The sequence below is a fragment of the Filicampus tigris genome, chromosome 15, assembly GCF_054856515.1.
Source record: "Filicampus tigris isolate MCC_2025a chromosome 15, RoL_Ftig_1.0, whole genome shotgun sequence".
Lineage (NCBI taxonomy): Eukaryota > Metazoa > Chordata > Actinopteri > Syngnathiformes > Syngnathidae > Filicampus > Filicampus tigris.
In genome coordinates, this window is record NC_141231.1 from 18,669,287 (window position 1) to 18,689,508 (window position 20,222).

The 20,222-nt window shown below is 46.2% G+C and overlaps 1 protein-coding gene across 3 annotated transcripts in view; it reads left to right on the forward strand.

Annotated features, from left to right (window-relative positions):
• The window catches only part of ntng2b (netrin g2b), a 65,834-nt gene that overhangs the window by 37,893 nt on the left and 7,719 nt on the right, over window positions 1-20,222 (forward strand). Inside the window, exons 4-25 of one of the 3 annotated variants that reach the window (XM_086053018.1) lie at window positions 1,049-1,221; window positions 3,468-3,497; window positions 11,708-11,821; window positions 11,914-12,015; window positions 12,100-12,258; window positions 12,623-12,763; window positions 12,854-12,958; window positions 13,099-13,257; window positions 13,356-13,466; window positions 13,577-13,687; window positions 13,762-14,037; window positions 14,135-14,215; window positions 14,297-14,380; window positions 14,479-14,562; window positions 14,643-14,738; window positions 15,058-15,141; window positions 15,225-15,308; window positions 15,403-15,501; window positions 15,582-15,674; window positions 16,640-16,741; window positions 16,957-17,073; window positions 18,938-19,012. In XM_086053018.1, the coding sequence (XP_085909144.1) occupies window positions 1,049-1,221; window positions 3,468-3,497; window positions 11,708-11,821; window positions 11,914-12,015; window positions 12,100-12,258; window positions 12,623-12,763; window positions 12,854-12,958; window positions 13,099-13,257; window positions 13,356-13,466; window positions 13,577-13,687; window positions 13,762-14,037; window positions 14,135-14,215; window positions 14,297-14,380; window positions 14,479-14,562; window positions 14,643-14,738; window positions 15,058-15,141; window positions 15,225-15,308; window positions 15,403-15,501; window positions 15,582-15,674; window positions 16,640-16,741; window positions 16,957-17,073; window positions 18,938-19,012 (2,480 nt within the window). Of the gene's footprint in view, window positions 1-1,048; window positions 1,222-3,467; window positions 3,498-11,707; window positions 11,822-11,913; window positions 12,016-12,099; window positions 12,259-12,622; window positions 12,764-12,853; window positions 12,959-13,098; window positions 13,258-13,355; window positions 13,467-13,576; window positions 13,688-13,761; window positions 14,038-14,134; window positions 14,216-14,296; window positions 14,432-14,478; window positions 14,563-14,642; window positions 14,739-15,057; window positions 15,142-15,224; window positions 15,309-15,402; window positions 15,502-15,581; window positions 15,675-16,639; window positions 16,742-16,956; window positions 17,074-18,937; window positions 19,013-20,222 lie in introns of all 3 variants that reach the window. The other 2 variants (XM_086053019.1, XM_086053020.1) reach the window with 2 other exon arrangements.

The following is a 20,222-nucleotide window of genomic DNA, read 5'->3' on the forward strand; positions in this document are numbered from 1 at the left end:
AAACTGGAATCGGAATCCAGTCGCTCATCTGGAAAAGGTTCTGTGATGTGAAAATGGCGGCCGCTGAGCGGGCCCTCGCATCCTCATCCTGCCTGGGAACCAAAAGTCGAAGCGAACGCACCGAAAATGTGGCACTTTGTATGCCTTGCTGCGCCGTGTGTGTTGAAGCAGCAGACGGTTGAGAATTCGTCGATGCTGTTTGGCGTTTCACATTATACGTTAGCACTAGGCTAACGTATGATTGTTAGCACTAGGCTAATGTATAATTGGCGTTTCACATTATACGTTAGCACTGGGCTAGCAGGCTTTCATTAGACGAAATGATATGGTCCGGTTGAACATTTTGGTGTTTATTCAATTTTTACTGTTTGATTTTTTTTTTTTTTCTTGTATGTCCTGATGTTCGTATTACTGTGTCGTGTGTGCTACGGCAGCAATTGTTGGCAAGTTTCGTTTAGTTAATGGTTTGGTTTGGTTTTGGTGTTATACAAAATGTAATTCTGTTTACTTTCATTCTCTTTTTTTTTTTTTGGTCAGTTTTACAGTCAACTTCAACTGGGAGCGACAAATATGAAAAGCATCCCCTTATTTGGAGAACTGCGCAAGCGAGGGAGTCTTCTTTCCATTCCGCCAAAGTGATGTTATTGATTGTCACCCAAATTTGTGTGAGAACAGCCTCTCAGGATCACTTGAATCAATCTTCTTTAATATGTTAATGTGTGTTTTGGTAAGTTCATAAAGGAGTCAAACTATGAAGTATTTTCCCCCTTGACAACTGGGATTGCGCTGTACCTGTGCAAACGTATAAGGTGCATAATTCAATCGATCCCTCCAAACAACAACATCCAGAGATGAGTTCATGTGTGCGCAGCAGTCGGTAGTTGCACTTTTTATTTCCTGGGAGGAAAAACGGCACTTTTAATAACCTGCCATGCTAACACAACGTCGGCGAGTGCCGCGCGTGGTGTGTGCGTGTTTGTAACGTAGCGTAGCTTACGTCCGTCTGCCTTTGTGTTTTTGTCCCCTCCCCGTCTGCCTTGATTAAAAGGTGCAAGTGTAACCTCCACGCCTCCCAGTGCCTGCTGCAGGACGGCAACCTGCAGTGCCAGTGTGAGCACAACACCACGGGCCAGGACTGCCAGCGCTGCAGGAAGGGCTTCAAGGCCAAGTCGTGGAAGGCCGGCTCCTACCTGCCCACGCCCAACGGAACCCCCAACACCTGTACGTACCCCGAACAATGCCAACGTGTCTGTTTCATGGGTCTTTGCGCGGCCGGAGGACAAAGTACAATCACAGAGTGGCCGAATTTAAAAATGACAAATGTTTGCTATTTTCGGTACCAGGACCATTCATTTAAAAAGTGTTTAGAACAGCTGAACTTTATTTGTGCTTATTCCAACGCAACCTTCATCTTACCACGTGGGGTTTAAAATATGGATCACTTTCAAGTCTGTGTTTTCGTTTTCTCAAATGTTGACAGCAAGTAACCAATAAAACGAGTCCGTTTCTTTGGAAAGCCATCGTTCTTTTTAGATAAATATATTACCATAGATCATCTGGTGTCTTCTTCAATTAATGAAAATAAGAAAATGTCCTCTAATGCTGGAATGAGCCATACATAGAGATAATGATGACGCCCCCCCCATCTCATTTCAACACACAAATTGACTTGATGTACAAATCTTGAATTCCTTTTTATAAATTGGACCTTCTGCTATGTAGCTGAAGAGCATTTAATTGTTCTGCCTGTTACGAGACGTCGCTGGCATAGATAGATCAACAACGATGCATTGTGCTGTATGTGCTAAATGGAAAACAACTTTCAGACCAATTTGGTGTCACTGGATCGATCGATTGATTGATTGAAACCTTTATTTCCAACATACTGCTGTGCAGTCCGGGTTTGACGCTCGTTCGTCCTATTTGCAATTTTTTTCTACGGCAATCCCAACTCGTGATTTTTCAAGACGCGTTTCAAGGTCGTAGAGGAAGTTTGGACAGAGCTCACCGGGTTTGCGTCACCTCAGATGAGGCGGGAGTGCGGGGGCGGGGCGGGGGGGGGGAATCCTGGAGGAGAAGGCTGCCAGCTACAGCAGCGAGCGATGATAAAATAATAATCTAGGGCAACGTCTCCCCAGTTTTGTCCTTTCAAACAAACGCCGACACTCTGGCGTGCGCAGGAAGAGACACGCACAGCCAGCGACGCGGGCACAAACGCACCTGCGCCTGCACGCGGCGCAGACAAAAGGCCCGTTTTCTACTCCTCAACCTCGCGCTAATGCTACCGACATGCACACTCGCGCTTTTACACTCACGGATCCCATTAGCCGGATTTAAAAATTCAAAACGTTTGTAACGTTGCTCGGTGGAAGCGCAACACATAAACTTTTCGATATTCAGGACAGGACAATTATCCGTACGGAGGCAAATTGTTGCCACACAAAAAAAAAAAAAAAAAAAAAAAAAAAATTCGATATCGTGTTCGAAAAGGAAAGGTTTGTCTTACACAGTCAACAGAAAAAAATGAATCCTTTCCCTCAGGTTCAGGTCACTCCGTCTTATAGATCAAAGCAAGTAGAGTCGTTTGGGAGATAAATATTAGGAGGTGAATCTGGGCTTGTCAGATCGATTATGAGGGAGATGAATGCCAACGCATCGGAGGTTGGACAGGCTTAGGCACCTTACACTCCGACAGAGTATGTAGAACAGAACAGGTGAAGTGTGGTTGGTGATGGTGGGGAAAGTGGGTGAAATTCATGGAAACGGCATGTAAAAAAGCCACTGACTTTCAACTCGAGCCGCACGGTGTGCCAGCGTTGCTCACGGCACATTTTGGGGGGTTTTAGGTCTTTGGGGTTTTTTTTGGGGGGTAGTATCTCTGTAAATAAAAAACTTTTGCCATATAAAGATTTGTTTTCTCTGCTTTTGGGCCAGAAACTGTTTATTTTGGGGAGAGCAACCATGTTCTAAAGCTGATTACGAAAGATCATAAAACTCTTTTTTTTTCCTGGTGAAAGAAGAGGGGGCGCCCCTCTCCGGCCTGTTTTAGGTGGAACCCGATTCCAACACACCTGATACAAATCATCAGGATTGTTACCAGGCAAACCTTACTGATGAGCTGATGATTTGAATCAGGTGTGTTGGAATCGGGTTCCACCTAAAACAGGCCGGAGAGGGGCTCTTGAGGACCGGGCTTGGGCACCCCTGGTCTCCTCTTTGTTTTGATAAGGTTGGCGCTCACGTTGTCGCGTCATTGAAAATGCAATTTGGAGACGTCTGCCCCGGAAATGGCTGGCAGCGAATGAGTTGAAATTCCAGATGTAGAATGTGAGGCTCTGGAGCCAAAACGTGCTTAGTCAAATGTTGAAGCCCTCCTCAATGTGATCATCAAGACGAGCCTTTGGGCAAAAATGGATGCCGAAGTCAACAAGTTCTCATCTTCTTCTTCTTCTCCTCCTCCTTTTCAGGTACGATTGCTGGTTCGCCCTCCGGTTCTAGTAAGTAAGAATGCAAAGCAGAGGAGATTTTCCTCCTTTCCCTTCCCTCCCTTCTTTTGCACCGTTTTTCCAAGTTTGAACCCCATCGGGAACGCTCCTGACACTCCCACCCCTGCAGTCACTCGCTTCTCTTCTCTTCTCCCTGCAAGTCCTCTCTCCCTCTCTCTCTCTCTCTCTCTCTCTCCCTCTCTCTCTCTTTCTTTGGCTTTTTCCATCTCTGCTTCATTATTAATAGGCCCCTCTGTCGGCCAAGTCCTTTCATCGCCGCACATCACACAAACCTGCTCAGGAGGAATTCTTCCACGGTTTGGTTTTCAGACTACAGACGTTGACGGATTGAAGGAAAAGGGGAGTGGAGAGCAGACAGTTGGTAGAGTGGGTGGTGGTAAGGGGGAGAACAAAAGGAAAAAAAGAAAGAGGATGCCGGCATCTGTATGGGATTCCGGGTGAAGGGCTTGGGGGGAGGCGGCAATAAAAAGTGCAAGCTGATTAGGGATTCTCTCTGTGGAGAGTCTCTCAGGCTAGCGGCTCTTCCACACGAGCCGGCGTCATAGCGGCGACATTGACTTGGGCTTTCATGCACGTGGCCCCTTTCGCACTGCGCAGAAGGCACCCACGCACAATGGGTGGACCGAGTCCATCGACGGCAATTTTGCACTTTTCAGAGATAGTAGCAGAGGCGTGGCAGCGCCTGCGTACAAACTTTTTGCCCACTCACTGTTTCAGAAAAATGTGTATATATATATATACACACAATTGTATTTGTATAGCGCATTTCGCAACAGCTAGAGCTGTATCAAAGCACTTTACATACAAACAACAAAATATCCATAAGACAACAAGTGAAATCAATAAATTAACAACAATAGACACCGGGAAAGAGCAGAAAATGTCAAGTCTCAGGTCGTATGAAAAGCCGGAAAATAGAAAGGCGTCTTCAACCGGGTTCCGCTCAAAACCAGGCAAAAAAAAAAAAAAAAAAAAACAGCAACCAACAGAATCACCAGCTCACGATAGTTTGCTGCAAAACTGACACAAACATTTAAAGCCCAACGTGTTCAGCCAAACCATAAAAATAGCAAAGGTCCGCTTGCTTAAGTCTAACATCAAACGTGAAAGCGACAAAAACAACTGCTACTTTACACACACGGAGCAGCAACACAAACAAAACAGAGCGCGCGACAATCCTCGCGGGCATATTTTCTCTCTGCTCTGTGTGGATGCCGACAATTAACAACTCCAAATGAGGACTCGGGCTAGCGTCTCCCAAAATGTTTTGACTAACACGGGCGCGTTCGGATGTCTGAAATGTTCGCAAAGGTCAACGTTGCAAAGTCTGCGAGTGCTTGACCAAAATAAGCCTGTTGCAGCAACACCCCCCCCCCGCCTCGGCCATCTTCTGTGCGCTAAGCAGCACGTTCTTGCGCACGATATTTTTCAAAATCATTACACATCAACATCTGGGTCACGCACAATCCCTGCAGATTTGTAAGCCTCCCTTGTTTTAGCTCCCGCGCAGAGAGCTGAATTTATCTTCAAGCCCTTCGCCGCCGTGCGGCCGAGTCGGCCGGTGTGCGCGCGGCGAGCAGATGGCGCGCGCGCTGCTCCCGACGTACGGATCGCCTTCCGGGGCTTTCCGCACCGCAGAGGCGACGACCAATCCGACTGGTCCGTGAGCGTGCTCGCGTGGAGATTAGGTTGGCAGGAGAGTCGGATCCAGCGAGCCCACGTGCTATTGGTCAGCCGGGCAGATGGGCGGGGGCGGGGGGGTCAGATCCGCCAAAGCCCACTCGTGTATTACCGTGACGAATCCACGCCACCCAGCGTGACCCCGACTTGATCTTTCCTAACACGGACTGACCACATGCGCAGAAGAACATATTCTATTCGCACATCTTGTCTTTGATTGGGTCTACCCGTAGCAAAGCAGACTTGGGCGCCAAATGTCACCAACACAGCTCCTTGGCACCAACCGTGGTGCCAAAGCACAACTTCTATACGAGACATCCTGTGGCATTTGAATGTGTTTTATAAGGAGCACACACACGAGAAAACGTTAATAGCCAAGTTTTGTCAGCGCGTAACTGAGGACAAGTGAACTTGAGTGTGATTGGTCGTTTGTCGTCAGGTGCCCTGCGATCGGCTGGATACTCCAGCTTCCGACATGTTCCCTTCAAAGGGGAACTCAAGACATTTATTTTCTTTGCAATAATAGATTGTATGTGCCACCATGAGTCCAAACACAGAATTCTAATTAAAATTGCGTTTGTGGAGTAAGAATTAAGCAGATGGATGCACCCGTTTTCATCAATCTCAGGAGGCTGACGTTTTGTCCAGCATTGCCCTCTGCTGTCAACTTAAAGCCAAACATTTTTTTTTTTCAAGAATATGTTCCCAGCAGGCCCACTAGTTGAAACACGGCATTCTGATTAATATTAATATTAATAATAATAAGCAGCAAAATCCACCCGTTTTTAGCCGTTTCAGAGGGCGGCCATTTTGACATTTCTGTCAACTGAAAATGACATCACAGTTGCTCAGGGCTCAGGTAACGACCAATCCCGGCTCAGCTTTAGAAAATAGGCGAGCTGTGATTGGTCGCTCCCCGAGTCCTGGGTGGTTGTGATGTCATTTTCAGTCGGACAAAATGGCCGCCCCCAAAGATGGCTAAAAACGGGTGGATTAACTCTTATTCCACAAATGCAATATTTATCAGAATGCCTTGTTTCAACAACTGGGCTTGCATAGAACTTATTCTTGAAAAAAATGATGTTTGGGTTGATTACCCCTTTAAATTGATGTCAAACTCTCAAGCCCTTGGGCTTGCATTGCGAACATCGACAAACCAAACATAAAACTGTCAGCTGTATGAAAAATGAATAAAAATACAAAATTTCAGACAGAGCACAAACACAAATAACAACCAATAACATCGGATCGGTTCCAAAAACAAAAGTGTCTCACGTGATGGTGGCGCGTTCATCCCGTTCATGCTGGCAGAATTCCGAACGAACAATTCACACAGTAGCCATTCTAATCAAATACTTCATGTATGTTCCCCCCCCCATTTCTTTTTTTTAACAAAACTCCGCACTGCCTGGGACCGAGCACGATGACGGGAGCATGCCTGGAAAATCATGTGACGCATTAAAACGGCGTCCGCGCCGCTGTCGAGGCGCGCGCGTTAACTGGCGGGCGGCCGAATCGCAATGTCTTCATTAGCCGGCGGCCGACTCAACACCGCACCTCGGTGCGGTAATAAGACATGAGGATGCTGCGAGTGACAGGTGGCATTAGGGCGATGATTGCGAGCGTTTGGCGGGGCGGCACGACAAATGATCTCATTATATGCAAATGCACTACGAGTGCGTGGCGTGCGCGCGCGAGCAAGCAGGAAAAGCGCATGAACCCACAATGCCTGTGTGCTCACTTAAGGCTGCGCGTGCGTGCGTGCGTGCGTGCGTGCGTGCGTGCGCGCGCCGTGAGACAGTCCATCTGCACAGTCAGACAGGCAGGCACCTGTCAAATAACTGCGCTATAAATTCGCTTACATTCCCATAACCCATTTCAGAAAATACAATATAAGCATATCGTAGGTCCTTCTATCCATTTTCCATAGTGCTTGTCCTCATTAGGGTGGCGTGCGAGCAGGAGGTGCCTGGACCGGTGGCCAGCCAATCGCAGGACAAACAAAAACAAGAACCTACACTCGGTTATTCCCGGAGAAAGTCGCAAACTCTTTTTCAACGTATTGCTTTCTACGCCATCTTGTGACATATTGATGCCAAGGAACTATATGAAGGGCATCGTTTAGACAAAAATAGTGCTTTGCCACCATCTTTTGACATGCCGGTGCCAAACAACAATGTCGAAGTGAGTTGAGGAGCTTCATTTAAACAAAAGTAGTGCTTTACCATAGGAAAGTTTGATCCCGCTTTTTTTTTTTTTTTTTTTTTCAGACAGATACCAGTACGAGATTTCACTCCGAGTACTCACCGATACCGCTACTACCCCTGTTATATCAAATTTCATTTAACACAATGACAAAAAAAGAGATGCAGATGACGTTTCGCCGATGTATCAAACTGCCGTAGTATTGCGCCAACTACTGCCAAGGAGGACTTACTCGATGTCAGATTTTTTTTTACCTTAAGTATCGGTGGCCGTAATCGCCAGCCTCCATGCTTCGATACTCAACTAAACACTATAATTTTGTCACACACGTCTGCTAGCTTAATACTAGCATACCGTGTAGTATGAAAAGTTTTAGACGGGCGGACGGAAATTTGCATCGATGCCACGGTAATTATAAACCTTCAAAGAACAAATATCATTTTGGCTGGACAAAGTCTGCTCGCTTAATGCTAAGAAAGAATATAAAACGCCATAGAGGGGCTATCAGAAATGAGTGAAGTTATGACCATTCCAACCAACTGCTACTTGAAAACACACAGAACAACAACGCATACAAAGAGAGAATACAACATTATTCGTCGGAATACATTCTCTACTCCGTGGGAACGACGACCACTAAAAGGGCAAAACCTGGTCCAAAACTTCGCCACCTAGAGGACGCGCCCTGTACGACCAGCGTTGTCCCAATTGCGTCACAAGCTGTTACGCTAACGCTTAGCCCGCAGTGGAGTTTGCGCTGCTCTCGTACTTATGACTAATTAATGATGGAGCACTCCACTAGGGGTTAAGGCCAATTCATATTTGCCGTGATATTAACGCAATCGGACACCCCACACTCCCACCTCCACGTCCCTTGGATCCAGGGAGCCCCGACCACGGGGCCTTTTATTTAATTTATCTTATTAAACCGCTATTGTGCGAATGCCATCTCGCTTCTCCTTCCGCACTTCTCACTCGATTCACAACAGTCACAAATTTCAGATCACCCAGGAGACAATTTGTCCTGATGAAGTGAAACAAAACAAATGGAGCCATTAAGGCACTGTGATGCCCTGGCATGTGGGCAAGGAGAGCCACAATCAACGATGAGTTTTCAGCCATACATTAAACATGACAAACAGTAAAACGACCGCTCCTGATTTCACTCCCTAGGCCGGGCCACTTAAAGGCTTTAAAAAAAATTTTAAAAAGTCGCCTAAAATTGGAAAAAGGCAAAATATCATTTTACGGGTCCCGATGTCTCCCTGCAGGATGAAAAAATAAATAAAAAATTTGAAATCTCCCAGCGATGGGAGGCTTGTGGAACAGCTTTGGAGTTCAGTCTTTGTCAGCAGTGTGAAATCACACTTTTCACTGTGTGAACGCTCATCGCGCCGCGCATGTGTGCGTGCGTTTGAAGGAAAAAAAGAGGAGGATGAGGCGTTCTCGGGATAAACAATCTGAGGCAGCATCTCCTATGCTAATTCGCTAGCCCGCTCAGCAGCTCCTTGTTGCATTTACATGCTGTGTCCTCATGTAACTGATGCGGTACAGCTTCAAAAAAAAAAAAAAAAAGAGCCTTCAACAATTACAAGCACCTGGAATCTCTCCGAGTACATTTGCATGGATGTATAGAAGCATGAATGTACTGTACATCAAATATGTGCAAGGCAATTTCAAGCGGCATTGTGTAACTTTTGTCTCCCCCTTGTGGAGCCTTGTTTTACCGCTCTGTTTTTGGGTGATGATACAGCGAATCTCCATTTATCCCGGCGAGGGCTTGTGCTCCAGACTCCTAAGTCAAGCTACCAAAGTTCTTTAAATCACTTCCAAAGTGGGTACAAATCGAATTTTTTCATAATTGGAACAAGTCGCAGTTTCGAGCGCATCCTTTCCAAACGCGATTCTGCCTGTTTTCCCAAGGGAGTTACTCGCCACTGAAATGGTATGTACTCACTTGTGTGTGTGCGTCTATGTGTGTGTGTATGAACGGGGGTCGCTTTGACGAGATGCAGCAATGGCGTTTGCGCCAGTCATGTGAGATGATGATGATGACGATGACGACGATCGGCGCGCAGTAACAACAGCTGCTGGAGCCCCGGGGAGGACGTAGGAGGGGTGGAGAGTGGGCGGCAGCGAGATTCGCCCGGAAGGGGGATGCTTACAGGACGCCCCTCTCCGAAGGGAAGCCACTAGGGACTAGCACGGCCCGTGCAAAAACACCTCGAGGGGGTCTTGAACACAGATGGAGGCAGGCGGCGCGGTGGTCTCTAGCGGGCTGCTAAGCTCTGGCCACTCGACGACGTGCGTTTAAAAATGGCTACAACTCACAACTTGACGAGTTCAAAATAATACTCTGCCTTCCTTACGCGTTCTCTCCCCGGTCAGGATGCCGGCAGAAATTGTCACAGCTTGACTTACGCAAGACTCGACTCCGCTTATAGAGATGAACTACATGATGATGTCATCAGAGGGTTGAATTGATATTTTACTTTGAAATCACACAATTGAAAGCTCCAGAGGCGCTGTAGCCATCGTGGTTCAGTTGAAATGTAATGACTGAAAACAACGTCACGGCAATCGGCTCTTGAGAGTCTACGCTCGTCTTCAAAACAAATCCGGACGTTTGTGGTTTGAAGGGCCGCTTCTGGTGGCCAAAGAGATAGCCCACTTGCTAAAAACATGACAGAGTCATCTTTTTTAACTGGTTGTTTAGTTGCACGTTCAACAATCTCACCGGGTTGTCATCTGACAACACAAAAAAGACGTTCCCACTTCGGGAACACGCGTGAGGAGTCAGACGCTCGATCTGAACTAGATTCCCATCTCTCTCCTACACACACAGTAGCCCCGAGAAGTCGATGCAAAGGATTCTGGGAAAGGCAAAATGCCCCGTGGGAAAAGCAGAACCTGGAAAAATGCAGGGAGAGAAATAAGGCTGGAAAGGAAGGGGAAAAGTTGAGACATTTAAAAATGCATAAGCGGGATGTAGGTCCTGGCTGGTCTTTACAGGCTATATTGATCCAAGGCGTTCTGTGCAAGGTATACCTGTGAGAGGATGTTACAGGATATGTTTTTTTTTTTTTTTTAATCTTTAAAAGAACAAAAGCGTGTCGATTTCTCACTTCCTTTATTACCAGGAAGAACCACGAAAAGTCATCAAGTCATTTCTGGGGAAGGAGTTTGTATTGACTCGTAGCAGAGGCCTTGGAAGAGGTCATCTCATCGATAGTTCTTTAGTGACAGGATTCCGTCATTGTCGATGCAATAATGCCTTTTTCGACGGTTTCGTTGCGACAGCGTCCCGCGAGTCTGAGGAACATGAGATTCATGGCCACAAAACCACATCCGAGCTCAAAGAAGGGTGGGAGGATTTCCAAATACAAGGTAGTGTTAACTTAAGCTTCAGCGGGAAAAGTAGAAAACTGAAATAACCAAGAGTTAACCTCTTACATACTGTACGATACAAATTTGACAATTAAAATACTTTGTACTCTAAATGTTACTTTCACCCCGACTATATGGGACAGTAGGGACAGTGTTCGAAAGAGTCCCAAGAACTGTCTTTGTTCCAACAGAATTTGCACAACTGCCGCACAAACATGCACCTAGGCCCACTCGTTGAAACAAGGCAATATGATTAATATGAAATATGAGTTAAGCAGCAAAATCCACCCGTTTTTAGCCATCTCAGGGGGCGGCCATTTTGTCACTTCTGTCAACTGAAGATGACATCACAACTGCTCAGGGCTCAGGTAACGACCAATCACGGCTCAGCTTCAGAAAACAGGTCAGCCGTGATTGGTCGTTGTGAGCAGTGGTGATGTCATTTTAGGTCGACAGAAGACAAAATGGCCGCCCCCGGAGATGGCTAAAAACGGGTGCATTTTGCTGCTCAACTTATATTCCATAAATGCAAAATGAATGCCGTGTTTCACCTAGTGGCCCTGCTGGGAACACATTCTTGCAAAAAATATGTTTGGGTTGATTTCCCCTTTAAAATTAGAAAGAAAAAAAAAAAAAGTCCATCAGCAACTTTGCTTTATGGATGGCATTTCAGTCTCTCACACACTTGAGGAACATGAGACGCAAGGCTACAGACGCACTTTCTCCCATGAACACGAGGAAGACAAACGTAGAAGAGTTTACCTTCCTCGCGAGGCTCATAGACAAGGGACGACAACCTCATTCGAACCCGGGAAAGAAAGAAGAGACGAATGTAATGGCATCTCCCATAGATGGAGTGTTGTAGACCGTAGAAAGCCTTTCCTCAAACCTGACAACTCAGCCTGGGTCTCAATATCAACCTTTTGTAGCGTTAGTGTCTCACGCGCTCGAGGAACATGAGACTGGTGGCCGCAAAGACACTTTTTCATCTCTCCGTGACGACCACGGGGAGGCCCCCGACGGAACACAAGAAAAAAGTAAAGGTATGACCTGGTAGATGCAGTGCTGTAGAAAGTAGAAGCCCTTTCCTCAAACCTAACAACTCGGCCTGAGTCTAAATCCTCACTTCTCTAAGTGTTAGTTTCACACGTGCTCGAGAAACACGGGACTCGCGGACTCCGAGGCACTTTCTCATCTCACCGCGGGGCCCAGGTTGACGATCCCAATGAAAGTGAAGGTATGACTTTTCCAAGCGGGGGAGAGTTGACTATTGCAGCCACTCATTCTAGACATGAGAATGTACTGGTTGATGGCATTTCAGTCTCTTGGTCTCTTGAGAAACATCCGAGTGGCAGCCATAGAGGCACTTTCGCATCCGAACACCGAGACAAACATGGAAGAGTTTCTTCTGTTCCTCATGCGAATCACGGCCATGGGATGACAACCTCATTTGAGCATGGGAAGGAAACAAGAGATGAAGGTATTGACGTCCCCCCCATAGATACGGCGCTGTAGACCGTAGAAGCCCTCCCCTAAAACCTTGAACTCAGCTTGAATCTATATCGTCACTATTCATAGTACAGTACTAGTTTCTCATGCGCTCGAGGAACATGAGACTCCCGGCCCCAAACACACGTTCTCATCTCACCATGAAGACCATGGCAAAGACAATTTGAAAATCAAGACATTTCAAAGTACTGTCGTGAAAGAAATGACTATAGCAGCCTGTCATTTTGGAGATGAGAATGTACATGAGAATCTGTTCCTCAATGAGCCTTAAAATGAGAAGAAATGTATTTGCATTTTGCTTGTCTGTGGTATTTCAATCCCTCATGCGCTTGAAGAACATGAGACTGACAGCCACAGAGGCCCTTTCGCATCCAAACGCGAGGAAGAAACACATAGAAGAGTTTCCCTTCCTCATGAGAATCATGGCCATGGGACAACCACCTCGTTTGAACATGAGAAGAAAAGAAAAGCTGAAGGTATTGCCATCTCCTATAGACGCTTTCAAGTAGAAATCCTTTCCTTAAACCGGACAACTTAAATAATTGTAAATCTTTTCCTTTTTATAGTGTTCATTTCTCATGTTCCTCAAAGACATGAGACTCATGACCACAAAGGCATGTCCTCATCACACCAGGAGGACGTTCCCAATAAAAGACAAGTTGATAGTGACGGTATGAGTTCTCAAAGTAGTGTACTAGTGACAGCAGACACTTGGAGATGAGATTGTATATGGAAAATCATTCTCTCAGCAAGGCTACAAATGAGAAGGAAATGTACCAACATATTTGCCCGTCCGTCAATGGTATTTCAGCCTCTCACGCACATCAGGAACATGAAACTCATAGCCAAAGAGGCACTTTCTCACCCCAACGCGAGGAAGGCAAACATAGAGTTTCCTTTCCTCGTGAGCGTCATGGCCTTGGGACGACAACCTCATTCGAGCACGAGAAGGCACAAACCATAGCTGAAGGTATTGTCATCTCCCATAGATGCAGCGTTGCCGAAAGTAGAAACCCTTTTGCTTAAACTTTAGAACTCGGCTTGAACCTAAATCTTCACTTTTTAAAGTGCTGGTTTCTAACGGACTGGAGGAACATGAGAGTCGTGGCCACGAGAGTCCTTCCTCATCCGAGCATGAGGAGGACGGGGAGGGCAAGGACAAACAAAGAGAAGCTGAAAGTAAGAGCATGACATTTTCATGTACAGTATAACCGTAGTCTTAGAAGTTGCACTATTGATACAAGTTAGTTCTACCGACGTAAATAGTTTCGTTGTTATGATTGTCAAAGACAGACCTTTGATTTCCCATAAGCATGAGGAAAATGAGACTTATGGCAACAAACACGCACTCTCACCTGAGCACGAGGATGAAGTTGAGCAAGGTGGCAGCCAAAAGAGAGGTATCGTTTTTGTTGGGTTTTATTGTACTAATTGTAAGAAATATGATGCCACCTTGCTTTCCTTTTAATGACAGTTTCACACAAGTCTGAGACACATGGGCATGAGACTCATGGTCATAGTACTTTACCATATGTGCTTGAGAATCACGTGGAAGGTGAGGAACAAGGCACCCAAAGTCAAAAGAGATGTATATTTTTAGAGTACCTCATGATGGAAATACTCGTTTTGTCCGTGACAGTTTCCCACGGGTCTGAGGGACATGCACATGAGACTCAAGACCAAAATGGGCATTTCTCATCTGAGCATGAGAATGGCAGAAAGGCTGAGGAAGAAGACAGTCAAATGAGAAGTATTTTTGTACATTCCAGTAGTCGTGAGCGCTGTGGTGTATTTTTGTTTTTTTAAGATGGAAAGTTGGACTCTTGTTTTGCTTGTCCGTCACATAGTTCCCCACAGGTCTGAGAGACATGGGCATGAGACTCGAGGAGACAGTACTTTCTCATCTGACCGTGAGAATGACAGAGCAGGTGAAGACGATGACAAAGTCAAATGAGAGGTTCCTTCTAGATTCTGCCATAACTGGCACTCTTGTTTTGCCCATGACTTAGTTTCCCACTGGTCTGAGGAACATGGACATGAGATTCATGGCCACAATGTCCATTTCTCATCTGAGCATGAGAATGGCAAACACGGTGAGGAAAAAGACCAAGGCCAAATCAGAGATGCATTTGTAAAGTTCGAAGGTAATGAGCTGTAACTTGCACTCTTGTTCCATTTGTCCATCGTATAGTTTCCCACATGTCTGAGGGTCATGGCCATGAGACACATGTCCACGATAGCCATTTCTCATCTGAGAATCAAAATGGCAGACATGGTGAGCGAGCGAGAAGACAGGCATGCTGTCACTTCTTAAGTTAGAATCTTGAATTCTTGCTTTTCTTTCCCATCGCATAGATTCGCACTGGTCCGAGGGACATAGGTCCGAGGGACATAGGCACGAGAGCCACGGACATCGTACTTTCTCATCTCTGCATGAGAATGACAGGGAAGGTGCGGTTAATAAGTCAGCCAGAGTTCAACTTTGAGTGCTGGCATTTTAGGGTCTAGAACAGGGGGCAGGGAACTCCGGTTCCTCGAGAGCCATATCCTGCCTGTTTTGGATCTTTCCCTACTCCAAACACCTAACTCAAATGATCAGGATCGTTTCAGACCTCTACCGAGCATGCTGATCAGCTGATCATTTGAATCAGGTGTGTTGTAGTAGGGAGGATCCAAAACAGGCAGGGTATGGCTCCCGAGGAGCCAGAGTTCCCTACCCCTGGTCTGGAAAGACAAAAACTTGCGCACCTGTTCTGCTTTTCCGTGACAGTCTCCCAGAAGTCTGAGGGACATGGGCATGAGACTCATAGCCACAATAGTCATTTCTCATCCGAGCACGAGAATGACCGAGAAGGTGAGGAAGAAGACCGTCAAAGTCAAATGACAGGTATCTGGCGAGATGAAAACTGGCGCCCCTCTTCTGCTTTTCCATGGCAGTTTCCCACAAGTCTGAGGGACATGCGCATGAGACTCATGGCCACAATGACCATTTGTCATCCGAGCATGAGAGTGAAAGGCCAGGTGAGGAATAAGTCAGCCCAAGTCAAATCAGAGGTATCATCTTAGAGTCAAGCAAGACAAAGACTTGCACACCTGTTTTGCTTTTCCGTGACAGTCTCCCACAAGTCTGAGGGACATGGGCATGAGACTCGTGGCCACAGTCATTCCTCATCTGAACGCGAGGACGACAGACGTGGTATCATTTTAACGTTCGGTAATAGCAAGCCAAGCGGCGAGCCACAACTTGCACTCCTGTTTGGCGGGTCCATCAAATAGTTTCCCACAATTCTGCAGGACATGCAAAGGACACGCATGGTCACAGTGGCTATTTCTCATCCGAGCACAAGAATGGCAGACATGGTGAGGAAGAACTCAGACAAATGAGAGGTACTGTATCTGAAAAGGAAAGTATTCATTGTACATGCAGCTTGAATGGAGTTTTCATTTACGGTAGATGCTGAGGTATCTCTGGACATTTGGAAAGTAGTACGTAGCCGCAACAAACAAACAAACAAAAAACACGTCATCACCGGGTGGAGAGGTGGGAGGCAGGCAAAGCATTGAATGCCGCAAAGGGAGGTCTCAGCCGATTTTATTCGAGGCGATGATGGTGTCCCTGGGTTGCCTATTTACTTGTGGCACAACAATGAGGCGCTATATATGTTCAACATAACACCGTGTAAAAAGGGGGCCTTGGAAATACAGACAAAAGATGTGCTGCGGTGACGGCTACAGCTATCAACTTTTCACAAAAGAGTAGCATCATTGTTATCCTGCCTAAGGGCCAAGGGGACACAGAGTGAAGTTTGTTGATTGTTTGTCCGTGTAGATTTGCAGTCTTCCAGGTCATGGAAATACTTGAGCATTCAAAGAAAGGTGAGCATATTTTGGAGTTCTATGAGGAGTTTCACCTTTATTCCATTGTATTTCCCTGGATGTAGTATAACTCTGGCGAGAGCGAGACCGGACCGGCACTTTAACACAACCTCTTCTTGTGATGCTGACCTTTCTTGGCTGAACACTTTTGCGTGAACTCCAACATGTCCTACTTTCAAGCCACTCCAGCAAGAAGAGCAGTTAGGTTTACTTCCCCAAACGCTGTGGATGACCATAGGCAGCACAACCCTGACAAGCGTCCGAGTTCCTTAGATTCCGTAACTGTTACCTTTCGCTGTAGAACAGAAGAGCAAACCTCAGTCTATCGCGGGGATACGTTCCTGAGCGGGCCGGGCGGGTCTGGAACGCGTCTCCTGCGATAAACGAGAGTTCCCCGGGGCAGCGAGGTTTTACTTTTGAGATCCGCGCCATATGCTTTTTTTGTTGCGTGTCAATGACAATGGCGGCTGTTTCAGTCTTCCCCAATCTTAAGGAACACTCCCAGGAGACGCACAGTCGCAAATCAACAAGTTCTGCTGACAAGGAGACGCGTCGACACAGAAAGCCCGAGGGGAAAGGTATCTCGCTGTAGACGCGTTGTATGAAATAGCGGCATGATTTGCTGCAATTTGAAAATAAATGGGATGGAGTAGGATTTGCGTTTTCGGGGCGGGGGAGGCTTGTCATAAATCATTAGACGTTGCCGTCTTGCCACTCTATTCCGGTAAAACAGCCTGAGCTCGTGTGCTCCACGTCGATACAAATTGATTTGCGAGATGTTGCTGCTTTGTAGCGCACCACGGCGAGAGGGATGGAGGCGGTCATGAAACGCCGGACTCCTTTGGGAACCACCAAGAAGGCGGAGAGGAGGAGGAGGAGGAGAAGGAGAGGAGCGAGAAAAAGCAGAAAGGTAGAACTGAAGCGGGCGGCGGATTAGCCGTCACACCGGGAATTAGAATCATCACGATGAGGTTAAAAGGTTACCGGGGTTTTCCTTTCTCTTTGTCAGCTATTACACTGGTGCATTGAGATACGAGTGGCCCCACTTAGGAGGTTTTTTGGAGTTATGATCTGTCATTGGGCAGATTTTTCTGCTTTGAAAAATTCAAGATCCCCGGGCTTTATTAGCAGTGAACTCAAGTCATTTGACAAAGCACTTCTTCAAACAGAGGTTTCAACTTCTTGAGTCGAAGTTCACTGTCAAGCTAAACATCCAACAAAGAATTACATGCTGCATATTTAAAACAAGCTCTGCTAGCTAAACGCTAACACATACCATAAAAGGGCAAAAGAAACTAGTGTCAATGTTGCGTCAATTATAAGCCTTTGAGAAACGGTTAACTGAAGAAAATCATTGCATCAAAACCTGCGGAAGACGGAGGAAGATTTCTAAACGTACTTTTGATATAGAGTATATCCGCTGCCTGATGGGCTTCTGTCCAAGATTGATGCCCCTTCCTATCACTTGAAACCCCCCCGCTCGATTTTGGATATTGGAAAATCAAGAGTTATTCTCGGGAAACTACGGTACATGATGCAACTTTAATGCTAACACACATGCAAAAGGCACACAAGGGCTAACGAGTAGCATCCATGTGGCTGCGTTACAAGCAACGCATATTCAAGCCGCTTAACTCAGAAGTGTCGCACGTAGTTGGCACCCATTACAGCTGATGTATTGGTCCCGTCCCCTGCTTTACATTTGCCCTACATTTCCACAGAGCTGCGGATAAGGACTTTTAAAACCGACAGTATGCCTCCTTCCGACAAGCGCACGGGGAATCATTAGCACACTGTTTCGGGAAGATCCCTTCAGTTCTTTTTCAAGCACGTTAGGTTAGTCATCAAAGACTGAACAAAAGGGTCATAAAACAAACGCGGCAATAAACGGCAGCAGTTCGACCATTGCGCTGAGGAAATGACAGGAATGGATTCCAATCATCGCAATTAACCGGGTACGATTATACAGTGGCGCCTTGAACTGCGAGTTTTATGTTTTCCATGACCGTGCTCGTACCTCAAATTACGGTTCTCTGTTGAAATGAATCGTGGTTTGTTCCAGGCCCATCAACAATTTTTGTAATGTATTTTTTAACGAAGTAAATTGCACTTGAAAACATTTACTTTATAAAACCAACACGATAAGCATTTAAACAGTTTGAGAATCATATTTCATTCATTGCGACACGCATTATAATACATTCATGAAGACACAAACGAAGAAGATTTTCAAAAGTACTATTAGTGATTTGGTAAACTGCAGTTAATACTTGTCATTCTTCGCAGAAGATAAAGAATGTAATGCCTGAGTCTTGTTATATTTTTGTCTATGGGTTTTGATGCATCGTTTCTGTTCAAATATCCAACGTTTAAAGCATTACAACCAGCGCAACAACGATGCTAGTTTTGTTAGCTGGGTTTCCCATTGTGTGTTAGCATTAGACTAGTGGGCGTAGGCAAAGTTATGTTTGTTTTAAACACACAAAGTGTAGTTCTTTGTTTGACTTTTAGTTTGACAGCAAACGAACTCGAGAGTGCGAAGCCTCTTTTTCAAGAGTTGTTCTGCCAGTTTACTGCTCGTTGTAAAGTGAGTTGAGTTCAACCGAACAACAGCTTGTATCTCGAAAAACTCTGTGGGGTTACATACGATTTAGCTCGCACGAGAAAATGATGTCGAGAGTAGCCCTTGGCAACATTCCTGCTGCAGGCTGCTGTAGGACAATGTGCAACTTGTGGCCAAGCAAACTCCCAAGCGTATTCCTTCACTCCTCAAGGGCTCCTGAAACTCTTGGCGTCAGGCCAGCCCGGGGCGAGACATTTGTTTGGAATCATATATGATCATTTCAAAGGTAAGAGACCAGCGGCGGGTCGACCATCCGCTACACGGCGGGGGCTTGGCGGAAATGTGAGAATGAATGTATGTGTGTGTGTGATTTAGGTAGCCTTTCATCACACTTAAATGAGCTAGCGATATTTCAAAAGAAAAATCTGTGGAAAAATTCCTTTCATTGCATGTTTTCTTTCCCCTCCATGCATCTGAGACTCCTGTGTGGTTGTGTTTGCATTCCATGCATGATCAAGGTAAGTGTAGGCTAATTTGCACACTTAAGCAAGACAACTGCCGAGATTCGATTTCATAAAAGAGGCTTGTTAACGAAAGAAATAGATAGAAGATGGTAGCTTGCGATTGATAAATAGCAATGAAGCAACATCTTGACACGTGGCGTTGATTCGGCGAACAGGGTCCCGGTGCCTCTCTCAAGTCTGCGGCGTAATTGGCCATTTATATTTAATCAGGCACTTCTTCCACCCCACGAACCCCCAACTCCCCCCCCACCCCCGCTTGCTTCCCTCAGTGCTGAGAGAGGCACTTTACGGCACCGCGTTCGCCGACTTCCTTTAAACCTGCTCATTCATAATTCACGCCGCATCGTCAACCAAACAATAATAAAATAATAATGTGACGGCTGATTAAACAGCTAAACCACCACTTTTTAATGCGCATTTAAATGCATATTTGCATAAACATGCCTGGTAAATGACTCTTCCAAAAAAAAAAGAAAAGAAAAAAAAAAAAAGGGAGCTAGAGCGATGCCTCGCAGCTCACCGTCGTTCGCAGCCAACTTGTGAAGCTTAATAAAACCGTAATTAGGCAGCGGGCTCGGTGAGGATCATCGCGGCGAGAATGTGGAACAGTAGCTCTCACTTGTGATCGCCTGCTTTTTATTTGGCGGCGTGGGGGCCCCGCCCCTTAAGCTCATCCGCACTGCTGCTCGGGATGGGAAAAGTCTCGCTTCAGCATTCCTACAAAGCAGGCTTCGGAAAAACTTTACTCATCTGCTTGCTCCTGGCTGTTTGTTGGCGGGGAGCTTCGATCGGGTCGACAGGTGATCGTTATTTTCAATGTACACCGAACCCGTGACGTTCACATTGGAGCAACCGGCAAGACGTTTTTCTGTCCCTGGCCCTTTTCTAGCCGGTCCATCCTCTGGGTACCCTTCCGTCCTCGTCCCTCCGTCCTTATCCATAAAAATGATCGTCCTCCGACCTCGTCCATCC